This window comes from Podarcis pityusensis (genome assembly GCF_964106645.2).
Source record: "Podarcis pityusensis genome assembly, chromosome: 10".
In the NCBI taxonomy this organism is placed as follows: Eukaryota; Metazoa; Chordata; class Lepidosauria; order Squamata; family Lacertidae; genus Podarcis; species Podarcis pityusensis.
The window spans coordinates 43,682,415-43,697,599 of NC_138035.1; the positions used below are offsets into that span (position 1 = coordinate 43,682,415).

Here is a 15,185-nt window from a genome sequence, read left to right on the forward strand (position 1 = left end):
TTGGTTTCTCACCAAACAAACCACAAGCAGTAGAACAAATATTGGTTTCCACTCATGATTTGGGAATAAACAAACCACGTGCCTGGGTCAGAAGACATGGCAAGCCTCCCTTTGGCTTACTTCATCTGCAGCACAATAGGTGTAAGGAAGGAGCACTATGGGAACTTGTACGTTAAACCCATCATTTGTTTTAAAATATTGGCATAATGCAATGTGTTAACTGAGACATTATCTTATAAAGTTCTACACAGCATTATCAAGCATCTAATCTTTTTTCTTTAATAGCCATTTTTGGGCAGCAACGACAGTGTTAATCAGATAATGGGGAAAATTAAGCTTGGAAAAGAAGTGCTAGCTACTCTGGAAGGCCACTGGGTGAGTAGCATGTTTATTTTCAATTGTTGGGTAGCCCTTTAAAATTTCTCTTACATTCATTGAATTATTGGTACATAATGCTGTTAAGAATAGCACATTCCCCCCTCCAATCCCCCTTTGATTACCCTAATTGCCATTCAGATCAAATATTTATTGTACCTTTTCAGAGGCCTTTCAAGAATTTGAACTTCCACTTCAGATTCTTTGTTTTCTAGATTCCATTGGTAGCAAAAAGTTTTGCAGAAGTACTGCATCTGAGGTCAAAACCTGACTGAAAGTAAATCAGGTTCCCTTAAATCAAGTTCCTCTTGCTGAAATAAGAGATCTATTTTCAGATTTGACTTTAAATTGTCCCCAACCACGTATGCCAAACTGGCAGAACAAACCTCATGGTTGCAAAAAGTGACTTTCTGAAGGAAGTCTTTGTTCTTATTGACTTTGTAAGATTGTTTACTCTTTGACTACAAAGTAATCTAATATGTTAAACATTACAGGACAGTGAAGTTATTATTAGGGACAAAAAGACAGATGTTTCAGAGACATTCTGGAATCCAACACCTGAGATCAGACAGCGCAGATTAAGAAGATACACAGTGAAGTTTGAGGAGCAAGGTGACTTTGAGTCAGAGAAGTAAGTTCATATTAAACCTGTTTTCTTATAGATTAATACATAGCAAGCATCATGCAGCTAATGGCTGGAAGCAGGAAGGGTGGAGGGTGAAAAACATAGTACAGCAAAAAATACAGGAACTTGAGTTGGAGTAAATTGGAGAAATAATTTCTAAAATAGGTAACAAATTGAAATCAAGCTTATGTGGTAATTGTAAGTTTTGTTCAGATGATACAACAGAAATAAACTTGCAATGAATATATCTGGACCAGTGTCTGATCCTTAACAGTTGTATTACTTGTATGTGCTAGACTTTGGCAACATGTGACCCGAGCTATAAATAACAAAGACCAATCAGAAGCAACTCAGGAGAAATGTATTCTTGAAGAAGCACAGAGAAAGGCTGCCAAAGAAAGGAAACTTGCAGATGAAGAGTGGGTATGCAAACTGTTTGAGCCAGATCCACTCACAGGGGAATGGAACTACAGATACGCAGAGTAAGTTTTGGTTTGCTTTCCCTTTCTACTTGGGATACTAGCAAACAATTTTGAAACAGCTTGTCACATACTACATACTTGACTGGTAATATGATCCTTCATGCAGATATATCAGATAATGCTTTCCTTTAGATGAAGTGACCCTCCAGATCAGGCAAGATGCATATTCCAGTCTTGATCTTCTTCATGAAATGCTAGTACCTTGCATTTTGAAAAGAAACAGGATTATTATTTTTTTCTCTTTTTGAATAGACTTACTTAACTTGTACTGTGTCCATTCTCTGTTGCCCACAGCACAAGACCTTGGGATCCACTGAACGATATGATACAGTTTGAAAAAGATTGTGCTATCCAAACAAAAGTCAGACATCGGACACCAATGGTAAGCTCTTGTATGATATTAAGTGGGCAAGTAAAAAACAGCAGATTATCCTTTAGAATGCAGAGTCCAATATTTGTCTCATGGCCAGTTGCCTTGGAGAGATTAAAACTCTAATGAAATCCTTCCTTCTTACCAGATGATAAGCAAGGAAAGTTCACTGTTAGCAGAACTGAAGAAGCTAAATGACAGTCAGCATAACTCCTTCCCATCCCTACCTTGCATTTCAAACATGAAAGCTGGTTGTTCATTTCTTCTCCTTTTTCCTGGGTTTAATGGTGTTGCAAGGCCAAAAGGAAAGGTTCCATTACTGGAAACAGTATTATTTCACTTCATTTACAGTCTTTTATAAATCCTTGTATCTCTCAAAAACATCCATAGAATCTCCAACACCAAGCCCCAGAGGTTTTGGTCTCAAAGAGCAGCCCTTAAGAACAGATTAGCAGTACCCAGTTCACAAATTCTATGAAGCAGAGGCTCTTTCTTCCATATACCTCAAACAGTCTCATATAACATGGTCAGATGTTTCTTCCACCCCACAACGTTCACAACAACCAGAGTCAATCCCTCCAGCCTTACAGAGACCACTCTAAAGAGCACAATGCCTCGTCAAAATGATGAACAGACTGACCTCTTTCTAATATCAAAGCAGGTTGTCACAGCAAGTGTTTTATCTGTCTTGTTACTGAGCAGATAAGTCTTATGAATTGCAGGTTAGTGTTGCAAAAATAAAGAGGTCTGCAAAATCGAAGAAAGGGGAGAGTGGCTTCTCATCGCCAGAACCTGATAATCAGGACTCCTCTGGTAGTGAAGGTAAGTTCACACTATCCTTTTTTCTTTTCGGATAGAATGCAGTAGTAGTTACATGCCTTTACTTCGTTCTCCTTTAGACTAAAGAGGTTGTGTTGTAAAACGGTGCATTTATTTTAGGATTGGGAACAGTTTTTTTGTCCTGTTATGAAAGGCAGAAAAAGAGAAAAGTTGTGTGATTTTATTTGGTGAACTAAAAGCATTTGCCGCCTTTAAAGATTTCCATTCTTTAACCTATCTTGCATTATTTGAATTACTTCTGAAGGGCAACACAAACACAGTGCAAGAATCCGAAAGAAGACACTAGACCTTGGTGAACTGCAAAGTGCCATTGAATCTATAAGAGAGACGCAAGAAGACATTAGAAGGTGTGTATTTTTGAAAGTTTTTCTGTCTGTTTTTAAAGCGAGTGCTTTGTTCAGAATAAAAAACGCCACTTATTTATACATGAATCAACTGCTAAATAAATACATTATATCAAATCATCCTCGTAGGTCATCAGTTCTCAAAGGTGTAAATCAGACTTATTTAGTGAGGCATGACCAGTTTCTTAAATGAACGCAATATAATCTCTGAGGCCAGTTTCTTTATACTTGTGGGGTGGACCAGGAATTCACTAGTTTTATTGTGTCTCTACCCGTGTTTTGTTCAGTAGTAGGAAAATTCCATGTTTGTTTCATGGAGTACTTGTCTCAGGTGCCTCAGTGCATCCTTTAGATCTGCACAATATTCATCCTCTGTTTTGTTTCTTGTGTTTGTCTTGGCCAAAACAAGACAACATTCGATCATAAGATCTCTTATGTTCTTAAGAATAGTTATCAGGCATTTTTGTCTATGGCATGAGAGTTAATATCTAGGTCTAATCTTCCACATTGAAGAAGTGGATTACCAGAAATTTCTATATTATTATTATGGTAGATTAACTAAAACTTTAGTTGATAGATCTACTACTGAATATATGAATATTCTGAATATATGCTTTTGCAAAAGTTACTTTGGAGCAGAAATTTCCAAATATTTCACTATTGGAGATTGTAGAAGTTGGGCCCACATATTTGTGCCAGCTCTAAAGTGAACCCCACCCCCTTTGGTCTCCCATTTTTAGAACTTGGGGTTTCATCCCAAGGCTCTAATTGTGGCCTCTGATGCTGGTGAAAACCAGTACTGTAGGAATTTCTAAAATAGCTGGAACAAATCCTGATCTAATTGCCATGTATTTAGTATGTGATATTTTAATAATTTCTGTGGTGCTGATTTCAGAATTAGCAACCTTTTGAATTCACCTCTTTTGTTCATACATTTTTGCAGAGACATCACAGCTCTAAGAACCAGAATGACTTCAAGCTCACAGACTCCAGATAATAACTTCTTTAACTTCAAGCACTATGTCTTCATTTTACTGATGATTCTCCTGCAGCTTGCAATCAATTACTGGTTTAAATAGAATGACTGGACAGATGAATATATGAAGTGGAAATATCATGTTCTTCGTGGGACCATATTTTCATCTTGGTTTGGCGTCAAATAAGGCAATATTATCTAAAACACAGGGACACAGAATATTTAAGTCTTGGCCTTAAAAGGCTGTGCTCACATGGAGCAATGTCCGTTATATTCCGTCCTATCCAGATGACATGGACAATGCTTACATACCAGTACCTTTCTCTTTACATGTTTAAAACGCTGGATAACTGCCTTGCATATTCTAAAGTGTTGTAGACTGCTCTGATAAATACCAGTACAGAATATAGCAGTCTGGGAATTCAAAAACACATATCTTTCTTCACTGTAATCATATAATCTCCAGTGGTCATATTAACAAAACAAGTGAATTCTAACCTAAAACGTCTTCAGAGTTTAGTGGGAATTATGGTCTTCATACATTCATTAGGAAAATTATATCCAGGGATACTCATTTGGAAACTTAATAGTGGTAAAAAGATTAAACTACTCAGTTGTTCATTGCCATTAAAAGATGTTTACGCAATTAGTCCAACATTTCATTAATCGCACATTTCTGTGATTGTTACTTATCTGCAGTTTTCCTTAGTTTATGAAAATGGAATACCGTTGATCACATTAGTGAATTTAGGAGAAATACCATTACAACAGTCCAAAGAGAGAGATTTGTGTGCTCAGCAACATTCAATTCATTTCTTCCCAAACAGCATCGTCTGTTGGCAAATTGCAAGGTGCTGTATTATACAGTGAACAGTTTCAGAAACTCATTATGTTGAGGTGCAGACAGTGGAAGCCATGGTTACTGTTGGGGTAGAAAAAGGGTTCTGTTTGATACCAGAAAAGACTTTCTAGGGTAATGAAGCATCAGCATGGTTTTCAACAAACATTGGGTTTAATGGAGCCATTTGAGCCATTTGAATGTAATTGTGTCTGAACAGTTATGCTATAATATACAGTCTTGGGTAGCAACCTCAGCGTTTCAAGAATAAATCCCAGGAGCCAGGTAATTCCCACACAGTGCTGTCTATAAACATTTGCTTTGAGGGGGCCTAGATCCTAGCGCTCACTGTAAATGAAAAAAACCCAGTCTTCAAATCTTACTGGATGCTTTCAAATTTCCAAAAGACAAATCTGTTCAAAACCAATTTTTAGTCCTGCTATTCTGCTTGTTTACATGACATATATAGTATGAATTTAAGATGCAAGGCAACATGCAGAAAAGTAGGATGTCCCAATTTTCAGTGATCTTATTTTACAGCAAATATAAATTCTTTCAGTAAGACATGCGTATGTGGCACGCTGTCGATCAATTTAGCAGTCAAATGTTATATAAGAAGCTGTCAATTTACTACTTTTGTTATGTAGTCTAAAACAACTTAAGCAGAGTAAGATATCCTGGATTCAAATCTTTCTGGTTTAATATTTGCATATGTCCAGCCCAAGATGGAGAACCTGTGGCCCTCCAGATGTTGTTGAACTCTTAACTCCCATCATTACTGGCTGTAAAAGTGAAGAGTGAAGAGTCCAGCAATATTTGGACAGGCTTCCCATCCTGGTCTTGCCTGTCTTTCAGGTCTTTCCCTTTTGTTCTGCCTTGTGGACTTTTTGCCAAATCCAAATTTTTAAAATCATCTTTAAATACGCATCAAATAGTGCACATTTAACACACAATTCCATAACAGTGTATTAACAGGTTTCTAGTGCTGCAAATCAAAAGTTAAGATTTAATGTGGTTGTAGCAAGCAGTTTAGTCTGCATAGCTGGATGCTTTACAGATTGCCTGGGATGCTGTCATAGTTACAAATACAAGTTGGTAAAAGAACTCCAGTGACAGTAGCACCACCAAATATTTATGCTGAGGTTGATGATCTATATGTATTAGTGAGCATTTGGGACAACTAGCTGTTCATACACTGCAATACCCAGTGGTCAAAACTGTTATGTTAACTTGCTTTCACTGGACTTTCGCCCCTGTCTGCTTAATGTGCATACCTAATATATTCTATGTCTGCCTGCTTGCACATATGTTCTGTTCGTGCATTTTTTTTGTAGAGCTGGAAAACGTATTCAATTGCTTTATTCTTTGGGGCATTTCATTATTTATTTGCTTTTAAGAAAACTTTCTGTGGCAAAGTTAAGTCACAAGAGTCCTGTCTTCTCCTGTCTCAAATATAAAAAGCACAGCTCTTAAAATTTAAATTCCTGCTTTGCTCCTTTACAGAATTCCTTGGCTGAGCAAAACAAAGGAATTTATTGCCTGATTAATTTTTTTATACAATGTGGTTGATTATAAGCCTAGTTTGTTCATATATAATATTTAGCTATGTGTATACGACCTTAAATTCCTTCAGACCAACTGTTTTCTGCACATAGTTCTAAAAACCCTGATTGTACAGTTTGTAGAACTCTGAAGGCAATGACGTCCCTGTTAATTTTTAGTATTTAAAGCAGAGCACTTGATTTCTCACTCAGTTGTGTATATTTTATGTACAGAAGTAGAAAATATTCAGAATTGCTTGTTACTGCCATATTTATGGCTGTTTGTTTAAAAGAAATGCACTATAAGCCTTTAATATGCCATGTAACCATTAACATACCTAAAAAGAAACTAAATGTGTTGGGTGTAAAGTAGTAAATAGAGTTCTGGCAATACACAAAAACTTGTGACTCACGTGTTAGGTTAGTTTTTAACTATTAAGCATCCCTTATAGGAGTACAGCATGCTTCCTTTTCATGAAAAGTTCATTCTAACAGCTAATCTGTATGTATCAAAGGATGTTACAGTTCACTGCCCTCCTGTGCCTTTGGGGAAAAACTTCTTGCCAATTCAATGTTAATGAAATGGAATGAGAGTTAAATACATTCATCTCGTCTACCACGATAGTAGTTACTTGCTTTAACAACTACTTTCTTCATGGTTTTTATCCTGTTGTAAATAGAATACTTAACTGCTAAACTCTTGTGACTGCTATGTTTCTACTGTATCCTCAATTTTTGGGCATCTTTTGAGAGCAGGCCATCAGAAACTTGAGTATTGTAATAGTGCCTTGATGGAATTCACACAGAGATGAGGTGTGTTTATGATAACAATGTTGTCAAGGTTGTGCCATATCTATTCATTAAACTTGGAAGTTGCTATATTTCCAATATTAACTATCAGACAAACAATTTGAAAAAGATATGGTACATTTATTGAAGAACACATCAAAAAATTTTTCTTTGAATAACTAGTAATGACTAGGACCCAACAAGATCTCCAGATTTTGGAGTGTGTCTTCTTGTACAATGAAGCTGCAATGCTTTGTTTGTGATACTACAAAAATAGCCATAATAAAAATCATAACATCACAGACAGATTATTTTGGCTTCACTTTGGTTTTCATGGGTCAAAACATTCTGAGAAAATAAACTTTTGTGAACAAAAGTGTGTGTGGGATGTGAGGAGGAAAATTACTAAGAATTGAAAGAAAAATAAGGTCTCCAATTCTTGATGGAGCTTGTGGAAAAGAACACTTCTAATCAAATAGCTTCCTTGTGTGAACCAAAAAACACTTTTAGTGGATTTAAACTTTGGCTCAAATCTGGAAAGCACTTTTAAATATAAAGCATTCTGCTATTCTTGAACTCTTGTTCACATTCTTTAGTTTTTGAGCTTCACACAGTTCCCACCACATTTTTTTTTTTTACTTTAACACATTGCTTGGATTTTTATACTGTTACACTTTTTTAACTGAAAATGGGCTGTTTTACTAAAGCTGTACAGACCAGTGGTTAATCCAGTGCATACAATATATGTAAGGAAAAGTAAGAAGTTATGTCAGACAATGTGAATGTTAATGCACATATTTTATATATAGAGAGAGAAGAAAACCCTATTCATGAAAGTTTTTTGTTTCTACATATCATGTAAAGTAGCATTATTATTGCACTGTTTTCTTTTTTTAAAAAAATCATGCTGCATGCAGTGTGATAAGAGAAGCAAGTAATTCCTTTAAAAGAAGTGGAAATTGTGTGTTGCATGCTTAAATGTACAGCTGAGTTCCAACTTGTTTAAAAGGCCATTTGTAAATTTAAAGCTCTACCATTGGTCAATAGTTTTGTACACTTGAAGAAATAAAATAAAGAGCTGTGATCAAGAACAGTACACTTGAGTTGTTTTGTATGGCTGAAACCAGCACCTAAAAGTCGTTGCTACTCTTGAGAAGACTCATTTATAATTCAAAGTTAAAATATTGAGTTAAAAAAAAACCCTGCTACTACACATTAATATAAAAACTGAAAAGCTACAGTGAAATATTCCTCTTCATTAGACCTCTCCTCCTTGTGCACTCCTACATGAATTAGTCACTAAGCCATGCTTTAGTTTAGGGTTGATATTGGTGAAAACGGGGTTCTCGTGCCTTTAAGAGCTGTGTGCCAGGCAGAAATTCAACAGATTAAGCCTTTTCCGATATGGAAGCACAATTATCGGTGAAGCTTCAGCCACGTACTCTCTCATTCTACGTTGCGCCATGCCTTCCTTCTGGGCAGCCATGTTGTAAAAAGGTTGAAGGACAGGCAATTTGGAAATGTAGTACTCCGACCTGGCTGCTGCTGCTGCTTTTTTTAAAAAGTAATTATTTTTATTCAGTTTTTATAACAGCAGTACATTAAATAATAACAACCAACCTTTGTAACAAATTGGATCCCTGAGGAGTACTCTGCCAAAAAAAGTCATGCTATTCTTATACAAGAAAGTAAATCATTACTAACATTGCAAACACCTCTCTGCTTGCTGTTATATGATGAGAAACATATAATACTAATCATTTTTTAAATTATGTAAAATTTAATACAGCCTCCGAAAACAAACCCATAGCATTTGATTATAGCGTCATTTTACATAATATTAAAACAATAATGGTCAGAGAAACATATACAGTGCTTTTTCCTGGGGGGACGCAGAGGGGTGCATACCTCTAAACGTTTTGTGACTCTTAACAGGAGAAGAAACTCTTGAAATTTTCGTTTCTTTAGCACAGTGAATCGTCACTTCCATTGCTACCGCCGATGACCGCCTCATTCCCTGTCATGGTGTTTGCTGACTCTCAGATGGAAGCAAGCATTTAATGTGTGAAGCAGTGTGGAATGTGGATGTGTGGTGATTTATTGATGAAAGTTTGGCCTCATCGAGGGCAATATTTCAATATGAGTAATGCATGTTCTTTGTACTTTTGCCCGTTTACTGTATTTATTTTCCCTGATTTGAACTATAAAATGGTGGTTTTCTTGAGTCAAAATGAAAGTACCCCTAAACATTATTATTTTTTTAGAAAAAAGCATTGCATATATAATACTAAGAAATAATAATAGTAATAATATTTACAATAAATCACCAGTGCTCCCACCATTTTTCAACCCAAGTGCTGCAGTGCTGCTATCCAACCAGCAGGCTTTCAAAGCAAAGGCCTGGGGTGCAAATCCTGAAGAGACTCCACATTGTCAGGATGGGAGTCTTGTCATTATCAGGCTTTTAAAGGTACAGGAATCCTGCAAAAGGGCATGAGGTAAAGTTCCATGTTTGCCTTTCTTTCCATCCCCACCCCTCATTGTGGAGGGCAGGTGGCATTAATTTAATTTGCTGCAATTGATAGGATCCTTGAACCCTGCCTGGTATTTTGGAGGGTGGGAACATGAGAACGGGCCTTTTGTGTGGTGGCTCCCCATCTGTGGAATGCTCTTTGCAGAGAGAATCGCCTGGCTCCATTACATGTCTTTATGTGCCAGGAAAACACATTCCTCTTTACCCAGACCTTCAGCCATTAAATAATCTATGGTCTATTTAAGGGGACGACGACGACTGTTATGATTATTTTATTATTATGCTATTATTATTATGTTCCTTAAAAGATGTTTTTAATGTTGTCTACTGCCCTGGGAGCTTTTGATAAAGGGTGGTACAGAAATCTAATAATCAACAACAACAAGGTAGGTTAGGCTGAGAGGCAATGACTGGCCCAGGGTCACCCAGTGAGTTTCATTGGGATTTGAACCCTAGTTTCTCTAGTCAGTCCAACTGATGAAAATGTGCACACTTGAGCAAAACCTTACCTAGCCTGCTCTTTCTGGGAGAGATTTGGCCCCCTCAAAATCAGTCTTAGGCTTTTCGAATCTGGACTGCAGAAACCAATGTAACAGACAAAGAACCATAACATCAAAATAGTACTATGAAGTGTGAAACGACAGGAAAATGTTAATGACTGTAAAAGAAAACAAAAGAACGGCTTATCCATTTTAGAATGTTTGTCAGTAGAGGAGAGCTTTTTGCAAGTCACAGGAAATTAATTGTTCAGGCCTTCCTAGGCTACTTGGTGGCTGGGGCAACTCGGATGGTAGGGGTGCAAATATTATTATTATTAGGCAATGTTTACTATGGAACTACCTCAGGATTTTGCCAGCTTCTACTGCCTGCTGCTGAGAGAAGTGTCTGGGTTGGTTTGATGAAGCGGCCTGCTCTTCAGCTGCACTCTGCTACTTGCTTTGGGTTGGTATTTCGTGTTCTTGAGCAAAGTGCTTGTGCTTTCCAGAGCACTGAAAATGCTACAGAAAATGGTGAGAATGCTGGATATGACTCAGGGCTGTAAGGAGAAAGTCTGAAAATCGCAAGGTACGCGTGAGAGTTGCGCAGCAGCATTTAGTGAGATACACAATACCTCTAATTAGTGTTCAAACACATATTCTGCAGTGAGACACTGTTGTGTTAACAGAAAACAAAACAAAACTAGGAGAGTTAAATCTGCTAGGAAAATAGTATGTGTATACACAGATAATCAGAAGTTTTCTATTGCTCTGTCCTTAGCAGATTTACAACATGATCCTATGTACTCAGTGCTAAAATAACTGAAAATGGCCGTGTCTGGAAGGCTTACCAAGCTATATCAAAGTGTGAATATTCAGCAGGAATGGATGAGAATGAACCATTTGTACATGTATCTTTATACAGCAGTAGTAACAAAAGATGCCTGTTCCAAACTCACAGCAGCCACTCCCCAGAAAAATAGCTGGAATGGAAACATCCGTGCACATGCACTTAAAAATAAGAAGATAATTATAAAAGCAATATCTAGAGCTTTTATATTTTTATATATATTTATGTTATATATTTTTATATATTTTATATTTCCACAAGGAAGCTCCGTTTTGCCAGTAGGGGGTATCTTTGAGTTGCTGTTAACATTGCTGTCTGTCTTGCTATGCAAAGCAGTGCCGGTTACCAAGCACTGGCAACTGCTGATATGCTGCTAAACATTTGAAAAACATCTAGAGGGTGCAGAAAAGGAACACTTAGTTAGCTTTGCCTCGAAGTCAGTGGTGCTCTTGGAAAATAATCAACAGATCTGGACACATTTTATAAATACTGTACCTTTTTTACTTTATTTAGCTTATGTATTTCCCTCACCCGAGCTGCGCGCAAGCAGGCAAAGACTACACCTGCGTGTAACCTGCTACTGCTTCTCCCTCTTCAGTTCTCGCCTGGTCCTAGGAGACAGTGGAGCAGTGGAGTTGGGGGCGGCAGCAGCAGCAGGAGGTTTGGAAGCCTTTACACCAGCCGGACCTATCTTTCCCTACTTCTGCGCCCATTCTTCACTCTCCAGTCCTGCAGCTTCTCCTGCCTCTGGCTCTTGTCCCTTGGCTGTCACAGGCTCCCCCAGATCACTGATCCTTTCTTCCAAGTCAGGATCCAACCTCCCTTCTCCCGGTGCCCACTCCTCAGTATCCTGCCAGTCTCTGACAGGCATTAAAGGGGGGGGGCCCTATCATGCCTGCAGTACCTATCTGCTAATTAATGGCAGGCATCAGTGCCCCTTTTATTCAGGAGAGGGGACATTATTTATTTCCTTTTTGAAGGCATGTTATTTGATGAAATATGCTAAATTGATTTGGATTTCCCCATCTATTTGTGTGTGTGTGTGTGTGTGTGTGTGTGTGTGTGTGTGTGTGTCTATTGGTGGCCTATGGAGCTGAACAATGAAGATTCAGCAGTAGTTTATTATTTATTCATATTCAAAAATTGTATACTGCTACGCCATTAAAATATAATCAAAGCGGTTCTCAGCAATAAAAAAGTAAAACTATACAATAAAAACCTAAATTTGAAATTTTGCTGTATTTATGCCCCGCCTACTAACTAAAGTTTTTTTGAGGCAGCTTACCATATATTTAATACACAATAAAACAGACAACTGTACAGTAGTCACCACAGCAGGGCAAAGGTGTATGCAGTGCTTTTTTTTCTTAAAAAAAATGTTTAGGGGTACTCTCATTTTGCTACTCATACTGAAATACTGCCCTTCAATGAGGCCAAACCGAGGTTCACAAAATGTTTAAGGGTAGGCGTACCCCTGCATCCCCCCCCCCCAGAAAAAAACACTGGGTGTATGTAAGTTCCCCTTCCCATTTGCCAGTGTCCCAGCAAATGCCATTCTGCAGCTGAATCGCCTGGCTTTTGAAGCAAATGGGTGTTAGCCCCACATAGGCCATGCCTTCTTCACTGGCTGGGTTAGCAAATGTGTTACATCCCTTCCTCCCAGTTATCAGATCTAAGAAGGGAAGCCTCTCATTAAATTCTGCTGCCCCTCTGTTTTCTTTATTACTCTCAAGAGAAGAGCAGCCTTTCACAAATTTTCATTCTACTTACCGAGCAGCCTCTTTGCCTGCCCATCTGAGCTGTCACTTATCCTTCTTCTCTACATAAGCAGAGCAAATTCATTAGGATGCACAGAGTCTGCCTTTCATGTAGCATCCTATTTGTTTCTTCACCTTCACTGGAATTAAGCAGCTCTTGAAATCTAGGCAATTCAGAACAAGCTGTAGCGAGGATATCTGGCACAAACATGCAGTCGGGAGGAACACTCCCATCTGTTATCATCTGCATTCACAATTGTTTTGAAGCTGAAACCACCACGGTGTTAAATCTTCTGCCTCAGTTCTGAAATGAGCAATGTAAGTCAGGGGACCATTGCACACCGATATAGGAAACTCCAACAATGTGGATATAATCAAAATTCTATGAGCTTCATGCTAGCAGAATCATAAGACGGGAACAAAACAAGGATGCAAGTAAGTCTGCTTTCCATCACACAATAGGATCAAAAACAGTTTTCTCCTTTGAAATTACTCAAATCAGTCCCAGGAAAGAAAAGTTTGACTGCCTTCTTGGGTACATATAGAACAACTAAGCAGAAGATAGAAAACTTCAATGAATATCCAATTCCCTCTGTTCAAAACAACACATACCAAGTCATATGGCATGTTATAGATGTTCTGAATTTCTCCAAAAATGTATTTATTCTGCCGACACAACATCTGTTGATGGATGTTGGGGATTCCTTTTCACAATCACATTCCCTTAAGAACGTGGTGTTTCATAGGTCACATTTCACCATATCTAGAAGAAGAAAAAGGAAGCGTGCAAGGCTACCAATACAATATACGATATATATTATATACGATATCTTTATTGTCATTGTCCCATGCAGAACAATGAAACTGAAAAACTACATAAAACATTCAAAACCTCCTAAAAACTCTGAAACCCCATTTTAAAATACACTATACTATAGAGACCCCTTATGCTGCGTTTAGAACCAGAATTGCATTTGCGTAGAAACTGTTTCTCAGCCAGCTAGTCCTGGCCTTTATAACCCTATACCTTCTTCCAGAAGGCAGAAGCTGAAAGAGATCATTTCTGGGGTGCGTACTATCCTTGGCTATCTCTGCCGCTTTCTTATGGCACCTGGCAGCATAGATTTGATCTAAGGTGAGAAGAGTGCACCCAATTATTCTCTCTGCAATCTTTACATCCTGGATAGCATTGTTTTTTCCCTGGCCGTGCAGCTCCCAAACCACACACACAGACCATAAGTTAATACGCTCTCCACAGGATGTAATATGTAATACTTACATATTAAAAGCCGTTTCAACTTAGAGTGTATACATCCTCACCAGCTCTAGATCTAACATCACATGGGATTAAGAAAAAAATTTAAAAGAGATAACTCAGAAGGGGGGGGGGGGGGAGAATAGCTCCCTCTCCAGGGATATTCCTAGATACAGTAGTTAAAATATTTGGGGCACAGATCATGACATAAATTTGCATGTATCCATTTGTACGTATAGATGCGAATGTAAGCTGATTTTCTAAGTGGGTGGCAGGGGAATCCAGCTGTTAGGATGTACTCTGAGCTATGAGTATCTGCAGGTTTTTCTGGGCCTGGTACACAGCCCACACGCCCCCGCAGGCATGGGGGGGCAGCCAGAGGGGCCCCCGTGCCACCACCCAACACCCCGGGGCATCAGGGCCCGTCTAGGGAAAAGGATCCCCTTTTAAAAGGGTATCCTGAAATCCATTAACCCCCCCCGCTATCCCTTGGGAACCCTGTCGCGGGGGGGGGGGGGAGGGCCAAAGGCCCCAGGCTTACCTTTTGGAGCGAGGAAGTCCAGCGACGACGTCCTTCCCGAAGAAGCTCTGGAGCCAAGTGAGGATTCCCAGGTAAGATCCTCCCTCTATTGTGTGGGCAGGTAATCCTTCCCCCTACCTGGCCTGGTCTCCTTGGCAACGCTTCCCCCAGGTGGGATTAGACAACTGACTGAGGTAGGCGGGGACCTCCAGGTATCCCACCTGAGGGAAGGCAAAGCCAAGCCTATGCTGATGGGGCTGTGCGCGCCCACGCAAAGGGTGCCCCCCGTTTTAAGCGGGGAGCGGTCACTTTGGGTGTTTCCAGGCAATCTATTTATTGAGCATTATTCTTACTTGATGTAAGAGATGTTAGGTGATGTTATGTCAGAGCAAGTGTTATTCCATACTTCCCAGTGCATTTCCCCCTCATTTTCCTTACCACAAGAAGCCCACAAGGATGGGATCCACATGGAAATGCCCTGCATGTAGTGGACTGAGCCTTCCACGTGACCTTTCAGTCTATTAGCAAGAACTGCTGCTAATGCACAAGTTAGAACTAAAGCAAAGGCTTCTGGGTCAATTAAGACGGAGAGTGGCTGTCGTTTCACTGACATT

General features: G+C 38.9%; 1 protein-coding gene across 12 annotated transcripts in view; it reads left to right on the forward strand.

The window, feature by feature from the left end:
• Positions 1-8,276, forward strand: part of OSBPL8 (oxysterol binding protein like 8) — a 69,629-nt gene extending 61,353 nt beyond the window's left edge. For all 12 annotated transcript variants that reach the window (XM_081024147.1, XM_081024152.1, XM_081024151.1 and 9 more), the window contains 7 exons: positions 286-375; positions 870-1,006; positions 1,297-1,482; positions 1,777-1,864; positions 2,575-2,674; positions 2,937-3,039; positions 3,980-8,276. In XM_081024147.1, coding sequence (XP_080880273.1) covers positions 286-375; positions 870-1,006; positions 1,297-1,482; positions 1,777-1,864; positions 2,575-2,674; positions 2,937-3,039; positions 3,980-4,115 — 840 coding nt within the window. In that variant the 3' untranslated portion in view covers positions 4,116-8,276. The remainder of the gene's footprint in view (positions 1-285; positions 376-869; positions 1,007-1,296; positions 1,483-1,776; positions 1,865-2,574; positions 2,675-2,936; positions 3,040-3,979) is intronic.
• Positions 8,277-15,185: the final 6,909 nt, after the last annotated feature.